General features: G+C 36.5%; 1 protein-coding gene across 1 annotated transcript in view; it reads left to right on the forward strand.

Moving 5' to 3' along the window:
- The first annotated feature begins 4,681 nt into the window (after positions 1-4,681).
- Trdn (triadin) overlaps positions 4,682-14,749 on the forward strand; it is a 322,095-nt gene continuing 312,027 nt past the window's right edge. The window contains exon 1 of the mRNA XM_051175313.1: positions 4,682-5,001. Within this exon, the coding sequence (XP_051031270.1) occupies positions 4,980-5,001 (22 nt within the window). The 5' untranslated portion in view covers positions 4,682-4,979. The remainder of the gene's footprint in view (positions 5,002-14,749) is intronic.

Consider the following 14,749-nt stretch of genomic DNA (forward strand, 5'->3'; position numbering starts at 1 on the left):
AAGGGGATACAAAATGAAAAGGAAGAAATCAGAGTATTTTTATTTCAAGATTATATGATAGGATACATAAGTTGCCTAAAAGATACTACCATGCCATTCCTATAGCTGACACTTTCAGAGAAGTGGCTGGATACAAAATAAACTATATATATCTATATCTATATCTATCTATCTATCTATCTATATAAAATCAGTAGCCCTCTTGTATACAAGTGACAAATGGATTAAGAAAACAAGTCAAGGAAATGACACATCTCACAATATCTCAAATAATATATCTTGGGGGTAATTCTAACCAAGCAAGCAAAAGACTTGTATGTTAAAAACTTCATGTTGAAGAAAGAAATTGAGGAAGATATCAGAAGATGGGGAGATCTCCCATATTCATGAATCAGTAATAATTACAGTAAAAATGTCCATTCTACCAAAAGCAATCTACAGATTCAAGGCAATCCCGTTAGAATTCCAACACAATTCTTTATAGACCTTGACAGGAGAATTGTCAACTTCATATGAAAAACAAATACAAATACAAACCAGAATAACCGAAACCATCCTGCACAATCAAGGAACTGCTGGAAGTATCACCATCCCTCTGTACTACAGAGCTATTACTAATAAAAACTGCATGGTATTGGCATAATAACAGACACATTGATTAATGGAATTGAATTGAAGAGCCATATATAAATCCACACACTTATGGACACGAAATTTTTGATAAAGAAGCCCAAAACACAGTCATCATTAGTGAGATTAATTGGATGTCTACATGTGGAAGAATTCAACTAAATCCATATATATCACTGTACAAAACTCAAGTCCAAGTGGATCAAGACCTCAAAATAAATCCAGATACACTCACTGAACCTGATAGAGGAGAAAATGGGGAATGCCTTGAAAACTTTGGCTTCAGAGACAACTTCCTAAACAGAACATAGTAGTGCAGACACTAAGACCAACAATTAATAAATAGGACCTCATGAAACTATAAAGCTTCTATAAGGGAAAGAATACCATGGAGAGGACAAAACAGCAGCCTACAGAATGGGAAAAGATTTTCACCAACTTCATATCCAACAGAGGTTCAGCCTTTTGCTGTCATATTCTATTTTGTTTCATTGTGTTTGGTTACTGTCTCTTGGAGGTTGGCTCTTTTCTGAAGGGAAATGGAGGCAGAGTGGATCTGGGGGAGAGAGGAGTTGGTCAGAAGCTGAAGGAGAGGAGAGAGGGGAAAATGTGTTCAAATATATTGGATGAGAGAAGAACATAGTTTTCAATAAAAATATTTTGTTTTAGTTGTTTATATTGGCTCTTGTTAAAATAAATCTGAAAACTTAGGTTAACAGAGAAAATACTCATATGTCAGTTATTCTTAAAGATACAAGGGAACATACTTAGTGCTTTTCCCTAATCAATAGGATTTATTTTGAAGTGTCTAGATGCACTTTATTGTACAATGTTTTGTTAAATTATATTACTTTCATTCATCATACATATATGTGTATATAGTCACAGACACAATGACATGTGTATATAGTCACAGACACAATGACATAGATGCACACATTAACTGTGTGTACAATAAGAAACAAAGGGACTTGAGAATAAACTTAACCTTAACCCTTTCATTTTACTTTTAAATATCCATTGAGAAAATGTGTGAATGGTTGTCAATTGCAGTTGTTTTCAATTATTTCTTCTCATCATTCTGTAGCAAGAAGTTGACAGTTACTAAGATAATAACATAAGTTCTTAAAATGTTAGCTTAGTTTAGTTTTGGAAACCAGAAGTCCAAAAACCTTCTGACATTGCTTACTGTTTCCTTTTACATTTTGAAATTCAGGATAGATGAGAAATCTTATTCACAGCCTAATGCAGTATATGCCTTATGGATTGTTAGCTTATGATAATAAGAGACCAAGCAGCCAGTTTATAAAGATTGCTCTAAGGCAGAATATTATTATCTACCATCTTGCATATGTGGAACACCAAACAAAAATCACAAGGACTAATGATTTGTATCATCAATGGATAAGCATGTTGGCCTAAATGTAGCACTTAACAGGAAAACACCATTGTTTTTAGTTATTAATTGACTGTGTAGACAAGGTCAGTTATTAATGCCCTGGTTTAATAAATATTTCTCTATGCACTAGCTGGTAGAGGGGCATGGCCATTGTGAGAATGTGCCTGAAGCCACAGAGAGTAAGAAACTATACCAAGTGGGTCATCCTGGGAGAGCCCAACAGACTGGTAACATCTGATTAAAACCGTGCTTTTAAAAATGAGGGAAACCAATTCCAATGCCCTGTTCATCAAATGTCCTGAAAACTGGGCCCTACACATTTGAAAGTTTTAGGAGATTAGTTTCAGAGAAATCTTCAGAGTCCATGTGTAATTCAAAGTCATCCATTATGAATCAGCTTTCATCATGGAAAGAATTCTGGTTACTTTCAAAGTGAGAAATATTTAATTTTTATATGCCGATTGAGTCATCATTTCACCTGACATATGGAAGTAAGAGTCTATTATTCTGCAAGGGCACTGATTGGCTAGAATAGCTTTGAGGGTTTTTATTTATTTATTTATTTATTTTATCTTTTCTTTCTAGCATGTACAACATGAAATTAAAAGGGAGAGCTTGAGTGTAGCATCAATCTCTTGAAATTTAGCCCCCTCATCTTCTTCCAATCTTTAATGGAGCAATAGCTAGAAACTGAAGTTTTTATTCCCTTTCAAATTGTATTTAGGTCTTGGTTGGTCCTTGAAAGAGTTTGTAGGTTGCACAACGTGCTTATTTCTTCAGTTAGCTATAGGGAAGGACCATAAAAGTACTGACCAACAGGGATGAAGCATTATGCTTTCTTAAAAGAGATAGCATTGTGTTGGTATCAAATGGATATATTTGGGGTCTGTCTTAGTTAATTTTCTACTGCTATGAAGAGACAACATGACTATGACAACCTATAAAAGAAAGTATTTAATTGGGGTCTTGCTTATAGTTCCAGAGAACAAATAAAGTTCATGACCATCACAAAGGGAGCAGTAGCTGAAACTTACTTATTGAGGAAGCCAGAGAGAGAGAGAGTGCTGGCTAGAAATGTGTTTTTGAGACCTCCCCCCCCCCCACACCTCCTCCAACAAGACTGCATCCTCTAATCCTTCCCAATTAGGAAAGAAGCATTCAAATATGTGAGCCTATGGGAGCTGTTCTCATCGAATCAGCACAGGGAAACAGCCACAGCCAGAGCAGCTCTGATCTCAGGGTGCTCCTTTAGGTAGCCCACTACTCCAGAGGCTGCAGCATCGTTCTGTCCTGCATATTGGCTTTATTTGCAATGATCCCTTCATCCGGGAAACAGTACTGTCTGCAACAAGATCTTAGCTCTCAGGCAAGGTATAGGGACTTTAATTAGTGTCAATCATCTAGGAGCCATCCTAGCAGCTTGCTAGGCCTGGGTAGTCTATCTGGAATCAGTTCCTCCTCAGTGAAAGAAGAGGCTTCCCTATTTGTTTATTCAGCTGATGTCTGTGCAATTTCTGTTGTGCCAGCCATTGAGGCAGCCAATAAAGACAGCTGGTGACATGTAGGATGTCATTGTTTATGCAAATAGCTGTCACAGCATTCTTCTGAGTTCCACACTTTAAAACATCAGATAGAGCTTTGCCATTTGAACTATGGAGTACTATACAAGTTCCAGAGGTTCTGACAGCCAAAGGTAGGGAGTTAAGGCTAATCGATGAAACTGCAAGCATTTATTAGGTTGAATATAAGAAAAAAATAAAAGATAAGGGAAGTTGGCCCTTGATTAGTCTCAGATTGGCTGAAGTTTATGATTATCAATGCCCTTTGATTCTCCTTCCCCTTCCAACCAAGACTATTGAATATTTCTCTTCTCATTAACACCTGTCTGGGAGTGGGAAGGTGAAATGCTAATCAGGCAATTTAGCTAATTGTTAGCTGCTGCTAGGATGCCTTCCCCCCCCCCCTCAGTTCAGCTATGGAAATGCTGAAATCTTCTAAGACATTAGCAGTGAATTTCTAAACTTTATGTTACCTTCTCATTCTTTCACTGATGAGATAAATTGAAATATTTTGTTTTTAGCAAAGTGTGAGAATAAAACCCAGAAGCATCATGCTTTTCAGTGTTCTGTTTTAATGTCACATTACTTCTTACTGACTAATATTTATAAAATATTGATTTCCTTCAACATGACTTAGCTTAGAAGAGTGGCCAGGATTTAATAATTTCAGTTTTAAGGGCAGCCATATATAAGCACACCTACTAAGAGGATTTGGAGCAACCAGAAACCAGCTCAGAAAAAATTACTTAAGTCTGCCCTCCCCTCTGCCAGTGGTAGACATTACATGACCCTCCCCTAACCAAATAAGGGATAGGGGAATGTTCTGGGGATTAGGGACACTAAGAATAAATCTGAGCTATCTCGGATAAGATTACTTTCAACTCCTTTATTTCATGTTTTCTGATTCACATCCCTGTAATTATCTCAGACAGTGCGGGGGCTTAGGCAGTATTTTCTAGATACTTTGGTATCTTCTTTTATTTGTTTGCTTGTTTATTTATTTATTTTGCCTGTCTTTTTAGGGCTGGGGAACACCTCTCTCTCTCTTTCTCTCTCTCTCTGTGTTCCTCCAGTGTGCCAAAAAAAAAAAAAAAAAAAAAAAAAAAAAAAAGTGCTGAGGAGTCCTAGGGAGATGAGGCTATTTTTGTATGAAGCTGATACATCTAGCTGAGCCACAAGTACTGCTTGGAAAGGGCTTAGGTTGTTTCCAGGGGGAGAACTCTGCAGAGAAGAGGCAAAGTTCAACAGAGCCACAAAAAGCATCTGAAAACAGCCAGGAAAAGCAAGAGCCCTCACGGAGCCCTCTACCAGAGTTCTCTGATCCTACCATACTTCGCCAAGTGCCACTTGACTGGGACTTACTTTTCACCTGATTGCCTTCTCCATCCACCATGACTGAGATCACTGCTGAAGGTACTGTTGCATGGGGACATTATGTAAATTGACAATCACTGGGGATCTCTCTGTGCTTCTGTTTAAAATGTTGTTTTTAGGTAGTCATCCTGTTCTGTGAGTCTATGCCCGATCTGGGAAATGAAATTGCTACCTGAGAGGTTGCCAGCTCTGTATGTTGGGAGAATAAGAAGAGGTTTGTTTCTCTGGAATTTTGCATGTGGAAACTATTCTCTGCTGTGCTAGAGGCCCTGCTGCTTCTGAGTGATCACTCACACCTCTATAAATAGCTCTGGTCGTGAACATACTGGCTGATTTCTTATCAAGCAAAAATTACAAGGCATGTGAGGATGGAGACAACTAAAACCAAAATATTATGCGTGGGTTTCAATTGAGAAATATGATCCAGAGCACTTTTTCTATATAGTATTTAAAACTTGAATTCCTAAATGTTTTCCCTTTCTAGCGAGAGTATACAGATTGCTCGTGTGGCTCTTAGTGTGTCCTGTATATTCCTTTCCAGTCCCTTTTGATAGATGCTCAAAGACAAAGTTAAAAACTTCGTAAGTCAGTTTAACCCAACTTTAAAAATAAAGCATTTATTTCTTAGAATTCTCACTAACTCATTTCTTTTTTTCCTCTACAAATCATGAATTCTATATTTATAATATAGAATAATAATAAAGCTAGAAAAAAAATCACAAGTAAAAAATATAATTTAGACAACACACACACACACACCTTGCTAACAAAAGAATCCTTTAAAAGTAATTCAATCTAGTCTGGTTGAGGTAAAACTTTGGAAGGTAGGCCTACAATTTTCTCTGTAAGAAGACAAGGTGATACTTTTGACAATTACCAAGTTAAATACCATTTTGCTTTTAACCATACTGTAAAATAGAAATCTGTGAATTTTGTCTTTTGAGTGGGTAGAAATCTATGTATTGAAAGTAATGTCCTCTGTAGATTGTCTGGTACCCTGAGCTCATAACAACCATTACTGAGAGGTGTCTACTTACAGGCTTTTTGTTGTTTTGTTTTGTGTTTATTTGTTTGTTTAGAATTATACGCATATTTCCTTTTTGAGAGCTCACGCAGTTTAACTAGATACCATTTCAATCTCTGTCTCACAAAAAGGAGCCCGTTCCTCAGATATTCCATGACTTGCTCATCACCACATTGGAGCCAAGATTTAGTGTCAGCCCCTTGATGTGTGCATGTGTGTTCTGGTAGATGGTATCAGATTTACTATTTGCCAATTTTAGTTTAGAATATGCTAGCTGAATATAAATAGTATTTTTTTTTTATTCCTTGGCTATACTATTCCCTATGGCCCTTGGGTTGGTCTTGAAGAGATTTGTCTATAAAAATGTCTTGCTTATTCCTGCTCAAGTTATTAAGAAAGCTCTGAGCATTCCGGTCAGCTTCTGCTCATTGACTGGCCTGCTCTGTCCCTGATTACAGACATCAGCTGGCCAATCATGTTCCTTGATCATAGAGCATGCTGTATATACATTTGCTTTAGATCCAAAGCACTTTTCATGAGAGGATAGTTGTTTTGAAATAGAATTATCATTTGTACCTATAGGGAGTTTAAAGACACCATTAAACCCCTGTGGTGGGACCCATGCAAATCAGTGAGCATGGCATGTAATTAATTTCTAGATAGTGATCATTTCCCATGGTCTGGTTTTCACAGATGATAGGGTCTGTATCATTTGATCATCAGTGATACAATTATTCCTTTTTTGCAATGATGTTTATTTCTCAGAAGAAACTTAAGTTTGCTAACTCAATGGATTTATACCTCTTGATGTTCAATTCATATCAAAGTCATTTCCCTTGGTTTTCCAAGAGATTTTATACTTTTCATTTTACCTTATAATTGTGCTTCCCTCTCTTTGTTTCTTAGTTTCAGCAACATTTTATTTATTTATCTTTTATTAATAATTTATTTTGTAAAGGTCTTGCTTCTGGTTGTTCTCTTAGCCTTGATTTGTCTTTTCCTTCATCTACTCTATTTTCTTTACAACTACTTTTAGGCAAATTACTGATGTATAAGCACTGCCTTAATAGCCCCACACCATTTATCCATCCTTTTTTTCTACTAATTGGATATGAAAAGCAAGCATTTTGTAGGTCTACACCAAATAAGACCTACTGTGAATACTTGGAAGCCTAGTGCCACATTAACTCTAAGTCTCTTTCTTGGATATTGCTAGTTCAGGAATTTTACAGGTTGGTACTGTGGCTTATCCACCTCTAGTGCATGCCTTGTTTACCACACTTACCAAACCTTTCACTTGTGTTTTTCCTGTGCATGTTACAAGTTGGATAACTTCATCTGATGAATGGTATAGAATAACTTCTCAGGTACAGAGCACTAGATGAAAAAGAACTCAAAATTTGAACCCCAGTGGATTTCATGGAAACAACACCCTTTATTTTAGCTACCAAAAAAAAATAGTCACAATAGTAATGATGACATTATTATCAACATTGTTCAATATGGTCTGAAGATAAGATATCAGATTTGTCAAATGCTCAATTTAACCCTCCCATCATCCAAAAGAAGCATGGTTTTTATGGCTACTTATAAAGTAATAAGCTAAGGTTTAGGGGTTAAGACATGTACTCTGATTGAACAGTTTCTACCTTGGATTAAGTTCTTAAGACAGCAAAGTTGAATCTGTCCTCTCATTGTGTCAGACTCAGGGGTAGTTTGATATTGGGTGGTCATTGGGTGCCTCCATTAGATACATGCTCTCCCTCAGTATGTGAGATTAGATCCAGAATGGAGCAGAATCAACCAGTGTTCAAGCTAGAGACTGCCAATAAGAATTTCCTCAACTTGCAAAAACCCAAAGATTCCAAGGCAAGTTCCAAAGTTAGCTATTCCATTGTGTGGTTCACGCACATTTTCAACTACATTTTAAAATGGTCCCTGAAAATCTGGTGTTTTCAGAGAGACAGTGGCAAACTTAAAGATTTCTGCTCAAGTTGTACAATTAGAAATTAGATCCCCACTTATATTGTAGTAATGGCAACAGAAGGACAGAATAATAAATGCCCAAAAGACACAAAAAGGCAGAGGGTTGACAAAACCTAATCAGTTGACTGAAAAATGACAGCTGGAATTGAGTCTTAGAGAGAAGGATTTTTAAAAAGAGAAAAGAAGAAAGAAAAAGGACAGGAAGAAAGAGAAAAAAAGAAAAAAAATACTAAAATAGCTTTAAGTATAGGATAAATAGAAGAAGATTCATAATTGAGGCTAATATGAACCACTATAGTACAAACAAATAGAAAGAGATATTAAGGCAAGGAATACATTAAAGCAAGGAACAATCTATCACTATTGTGCCATTATTGGACTTTGAATCAGTCATACTTAAAAAATCTTTCTGATAGAATGATTGGCTATTTGAAAAACTCTAGCTATTGGATGAACCTAGGGAAATGCCTTTTTGTATCAAATGAGATGACCACGTCTGGGCTCTGAATTTAAGCTATTATTATTTGGAGATACAGTATACATTACATGTGGATGATGTGATATGGTATTTGTAGTCCCAAATAATATTCTATAAGAAAAAATACTCAAGATGTGAGTGTGTTAAAACAGAGTATATGCTAAATGATCTATGGAAAGGAACTTATGTCATTGTGCTAATTATGTGACTTGATAGGGGATGGTGTGAATATGTTTCTCTTATTGGTTGATGAATACAGCTGTTTCAGCCAATGGACAGGCAGGGTGTAGCCAGGCGGGCAGCATAAGTGGGTTACAAGACTAGGAGAATTCTGGAAAGAGGAAGAAGATGTCATGTAGCTGCTTAGGAAACAAGAAGCTCGGTAAGCCAAAGGCCACATGTAGGTACTTAGATTAATAGAAATGATTTCATAATTAAGAGAGAACTAACCAATAAGAAGCCTGAGCTATTGGCCAAATGGTTTATAATTAATATAAGCCTCTGTGTGTTTATTTGGGACTAAATGGCTGTGGGACTTTGTGGAACAGAAACTTCCATCTACAGCGAGTAATTCATTATTTCCAAAATGAACAATTTGTAAGAATAGTTAATATGTTTAGTAATGTAATTTTTAATAAAAGTTTACTTTCTCTTGTAAGGAAACAGAGACAAAGATGCAGATATAGACTCTGTTTAATGGGCTGAGACTGCTTTGTTGGAACCGTGCAAGGCCTGAATCTTTCTGAAGGGTTGAAGGTTGAACACATTTCAAGGGACTGGGGGACATCTATTTATATATAGCTAGCTGCCAGGAAGTTGCAGCTGTGTGTTTTGGTTTGACTGGGAGTAGGGTAGGTTGTTTGCTATACATAGTTACATTGTTTCTGCAGGTGAAGCAGATTAATCAAACTAAGTCTTTTTTCCCCCCATATTCTTTCTTTTTAAAACTATGAACGCTCAGCCAATAGCTTAGGTTTGTTCCTAATTAGCTATTATAACTTAAATTAACCCATATTTTAAAAATCTACATTCTTTTACATGGCTTGGTTGCCTTTACTTTGTAATGCCTATGCTGTTTGCTCTGCATCTTGGCATCTTCTCGAGACTCTGCCCTTCTTCTTATGGCTAGGAGCTATTGCCCAGTACAGCATAATTCAGTTTCTCATCCCTGAGACACACAGGTCAGTGAATCTACTGGCCACCAAATTCAAAGCCAACAATTACTCTTTTGACTGATTTTTCTGTCGTTGTTAATGGGAACCAAATATTAATGCATTAGACACAGGGTCTTGAAACATACCTTATGTTTCTAACAGCAGGTGAGGAAATCATAATTTAATTATATTCATTATTATATGGGTATCTGGAGGCCAGCATCATCTCAATTATAGGTGACATTCATCACAGACATTAATTAGCAAAAGTTACCTTTCAATGTGTTTTGTGGAAAAACCTGAGCAACAGTGATATAAGAAAAATCTTCTCCAAAGGTTCTATACGGTAGACTTTTTAAAAAGCACCCACCCCAAAATAACTATGAAGCTCTTGAATGAAATTTTTTAAAGCGACAGTAATGGTATATGATAGGTCTCAAGCCTGGGACAAATGGCTGAGTGAAGGGTTCATTAACATATCAAAGTAAACATGGCCACCAAGTTCTCCCTGTATCTCTCAATCCCTAACTCTGAAGGGGCCCTGCTAGCTGGCATGCCCTGCCCTGTACCCTAATCTCCAGCCCAGAGATGGGTCTGCCTTTCCCTAGGTAAGCCAATCATTTTTGGCTACGTGTTCTTTTTGTCTATTCTTCTCCCTTCCGCCCTCTTGGTTTTAACTTTCCCCTTCCCATGCTCTTTCTCCTCATATGGCTCAGGGTCATGTCCACTCTGGTCTCTCCCAGATGTCCCTGACTCTAGCTAAACTCTCCCTTTTATCTACAATAAATTTTCTTCTCCACCATACCTTGGAGTAGTATTGTTCTTTTGTTTTTTTATTATTATTATTTCTTTTCTTTTCATTTATTACAAATCCAATCTATCTAACTAGTTGGCGAATTTGGTTTAAGCTTTTTTAATTGAACAAAACAGCCAATGTGAAAATTGTAAAAACTATCACAAAAGTAAACAGAACAACTGTCCTTGTAGCACCAGCTGGAGCTGGGTTCCACTAATAGGTTTTTTCATATCTACTGTTATTTTTTAATAATAAGACTCATCACTTGGTAAGATTATAGTTTCTATGGAAAATATTATATCAGCTTAACTTCCTAATTTTCCCCTATTTATTTTTGATCACCATTGTGACTATAGTTTAAAACTTTTGCCCCTTTACAGTGTGGAAATGAATTGAGTCTATTCAGCTGTTGTAAGGAAGTCTTAGACATCTTTAGAGACTTGAAGTGTGCTATGTTGTCCACATTAATGCTTAATCAGTTAACAGCCTTTAATACTATGAAAATGTAAGACAGCAGGTAAGCAGTTTTGAAATAGTCTGTCAGTGCTTCTCAACTCTCCTAAAGCTGTAATTCTTTAATATAGTTCCTTATATTGTGCTGACTCCCAACCATAAAATTATTTTGTTGTTATTTCTGTAATTTTGCTACTGCTATGAATTGTAATGCAAATATTTGATATGCAGGATATTCAATATGTGACCCTGAGGGCATTGTAACCCAGGGATTGAGACCCACTGGCCTATGGATCCCTGTGGGTTAGCTATATCTATGTCAATTTGAAGGGACAATGCACAGATGGTTACAATTTTTCAGTAGTTTTTAATGTTGTTCATAGCTCTGATTACTTAGAGTTTAATGGGAATATTAAAAATATTAGTATTATCTTGTTTTGGGAGAGTACAAATGAACAAAATATGAGTATTATTTAATGTAGTATATTTTAGAAAAGTACTATAGAGAAAAACCTTTGTCTGGCTACTATAGGCTGAGAACACACAAACAATCTCAAGTTTCAAATTTGGTCTCTGATTAAAGTTCTAGGAGGATCCATCAATGTTAATTTGATTTTTGCTCTCCCTGGTTACAGCTTGCTTGGTTGCTATAATTGGTATTCATTTTCCGATAGGAAGGGCTTCTTTGCATCGCCCCAAGTGAGGGTTAAGCGGAGATAGGTGAAGTCGCTGGTCCAGAAAGATAGCAATTTCCATCTTCAAAGAAAACTAAGATGAGTTCCTTGGCAAGTGCATGATGAATGAAGTCCTGTCCCCAGGATCTGAGCTGTTCTCTGTAAACATAAAACATCTCATCTCTGCCTGAGGTGAAGCTGCCAAAGACACAGAACTTAAGAGTTTTGAGAGACTCTTTGGTATGTAAATGAGCTGTTTCCTCACAAACTGCAGAGCCTACCATATAATGTACTTTAAATATTACATTTATATACGTAGAGACTAAATAGGGTGGCTGTTAAGCATTAACTTATTATCTGTTGCAGGCACTGGGGGGAGATACAATCTTGTAACTCATGGGAACAATGACAACCAGCAACTAGCTGTTTGCAGGAGAAATCAGCTCTTGTTCGGACAGCATGGGGCTAGAATTTCCCCCCTTTAAAAGCTCTGCCTTTGGTGCTTCTTCATAGCAGCCTTCTCCCCTCTCTCACATTTATTAACATAATGTGGAGAAAATCTAAGGAAGGGGGATATCTCCATATTTCAAACTTCATTTTACTAATGTCAAGAGTTTAGGTAAATTTTTGGACAATACCTTTTTACTAAGGCTTCCCAGAAGAAGTTATTACTGCCTTTAAAAATCAATCCATCTTGTCATTAGGAAAACATTTTGTTAGAGGTTAGATGTATGATATGATGTGGAAGGGAACATCACATGCAAAGTAACACATTGGCATTCATCATTATGGCTAATACTTTTGACCAGGGTTCTTACTTAACAAACACAATTGTCTGGGGCAACAAGAGTCCATTACATCATCTGTAAATGACTGCAGCTGGTGAACTGCCAACCTTGTGAATTTGGAGAAACACAAAGTGCCTTCATCTAAGATACAACAAAGTATTATACCCCACAGCATTATTAATGTGGAACCAGAATTATAAAGCAGTATTTCTTGTCACAGACTCATTTGCATGCAAATTTTTTTTCCCTGACTGAATGCCAGGCAATAGCTTGGTAACAGGCATGGAAATATGGTTAATAAAAGGTCTTCCTTAATACACAACAAATTGAAATGAAACCAAAAATAATGTTGAAAATGGGAAAATAAGAATGGACAGGCAGCTTTGAAAACCTGGAACCCAAATTTGGAATCGCTTATGATGTGATCTTGTTGAATAATGTAACTGTTTTAAGGTCAGGGTACACATATAGCTTTGTCACAATTATGGGATGAGTAAAGGAAGACCTATTTATCAACATTGATCATTTGCATCACATATACTGTTGCTAGAAAGGTGAAATGGTTGACTGACCGAAGAGTCAACAAATCAAGAGCAGCTTTGATCCAAACAGAAGCAGAGGGGAAAGTGGCAGGTGACAGATGAAAGTCGGCTACTGTAGGATGGAATACTGAGACACATAAGGTCTGGAGTTTACCTGGCACAGAGACTGATGTAAGAACTCGGTTATTGTCATCGTTCTGGAGGTCTCAGATTCTTCACTTATTTTCACTAGTTCTTCATTATGATTTCTATTTCTCCATTTTTCTCAGTCTGAGTCATCTTCTATTTCTCACGCCTGCATGGCCACCAAAGATAGGCACATGAACTACTTTAAGCTTAGTGGATATGTGTAGAGCACCCACCACACCCAATTCATCATGAGATAATGAAATGAACTTAAACCATCAGACAAATAGTCCCTAAATTAGTTTCTTTAAGAGAGGAATATGAGCTGCTGGAAACAAACCAACAAAACACAATAGTTGTTGCTCTAATAATATGAAAACGTCTCCTTCAAGCCAGTCCTCTCGTCTAGTCTCTAAAGACATTGGGGACTTTATTGAAAATGGCAGTATGATTGCCAGGGGTTTAGGATAGACAATTATCATAGAATGAAGAGCCAGGGGTCAGTGAACAGGGGTCAGGAAATTCGAGCATAGAAGAAATTAATAGACTAAATCAGTGTAGAACTTTGTAGACAATTTCTTTGTTGTGACTGTGGATTATACTTGACATAAGAATTCAGATACTTTTCAGAAATTGGGCTAAGCCTTGAATCAAATATAATGTGTTAATCAGTTCTAGACTGTTTTGCAACAATTAAGTAAAGTAAACCATATTTAGCTACTTGGTTTCTCTCCAGTCTCTCCAGATGGTTAATGCCTTGTAGGTTCTGTGTGGTATATTATCAAAACCATTACCCTGGAGAGTTTTTGAGATGGGTTCTCCATGCCCCAGTGCTTTGGAACAGAGTATTTCATCATATCACTCTGTCATTTACTTGTAGGTAGATAGGAACAATGCTCCTGACATTGGAAAAACATTCGTTCACCCACTTACTTGCGTAATATTTTTGTAAGTAATTTTGATAGTTTCTATTTTAAATCTGGAGAGAAAAATGTTATATACCGAAGGATGCATATGGATGGATTCCAAGAAAGTGAAAGAAGTTTAAATCCCCAAAGGAAATACAGGTGAGATTATAAACTAAAAATGTGAGGTAGATTCTACAGTTTCTCATAATTCATGTTAAAAATTATACAACAAGTGTATACATCTGTACACAATGAATATATAATTTAATTTTTTATCAGACTTGATGATCAGAAAAATCAAACGAGCAAGATAAAATCCAAGATCAGGATCAGTGACTGCCACAAAAAGATAGCATCTCAGTTAACACTTGATGTTCTTAAATGGAAGGATATGACTATAAATAAAAGAAAACAAAAGGTTGAATGCCATCTTCAAATCCTTGACATTCTAAGGTAATTGTTTAATTATGAATTGATAGTTCTCATTGAATTAATATCTTGGTCTTGAGTTTTACATACAGCTAAAGGAGACACACTTCAATGGACTACTGGAAGTAAGAGCATCTGTTATAAGATATTCATTCTGTCAAGGTTTAAGGATAATAAATACTGAATCATAAACTTCAGCAGAAATTCCACTCTACAAAAATCCTTTTAAAGCAGTGGTTCTCAACCTTCCTAATGCTGTGACCCTTTCAAAACAATTTCTCATGTTATGGTGCCCATCCCTCACCATAAAATTATTTTTGTTTGCTACTTTTGCTATTGTCATAAATCATAGTGTGTAAATATTTGTATTTTTGAACAGTTGTAGACAACCCATGTGAAAGGATCATTTGGCCCCAAAGGGGTCATGAC

The sequence above is a fragment of the Phodopus roborovskii genome, unplaced genomic scaffold (assembly GCF_943737965.1).
Source record: "Phodopus roborovskii unplaced genomic scaffold, PHOROB, whole genome shotgun sequence".
In the NCBI taxonomy this organism is placed as follows: domain Eukaryota; kingdom Metazoa; phylum Chordata; class Mammalia; order Rodentia; family Cricetidae; genus Phodopus; species Phodopus roborovskii.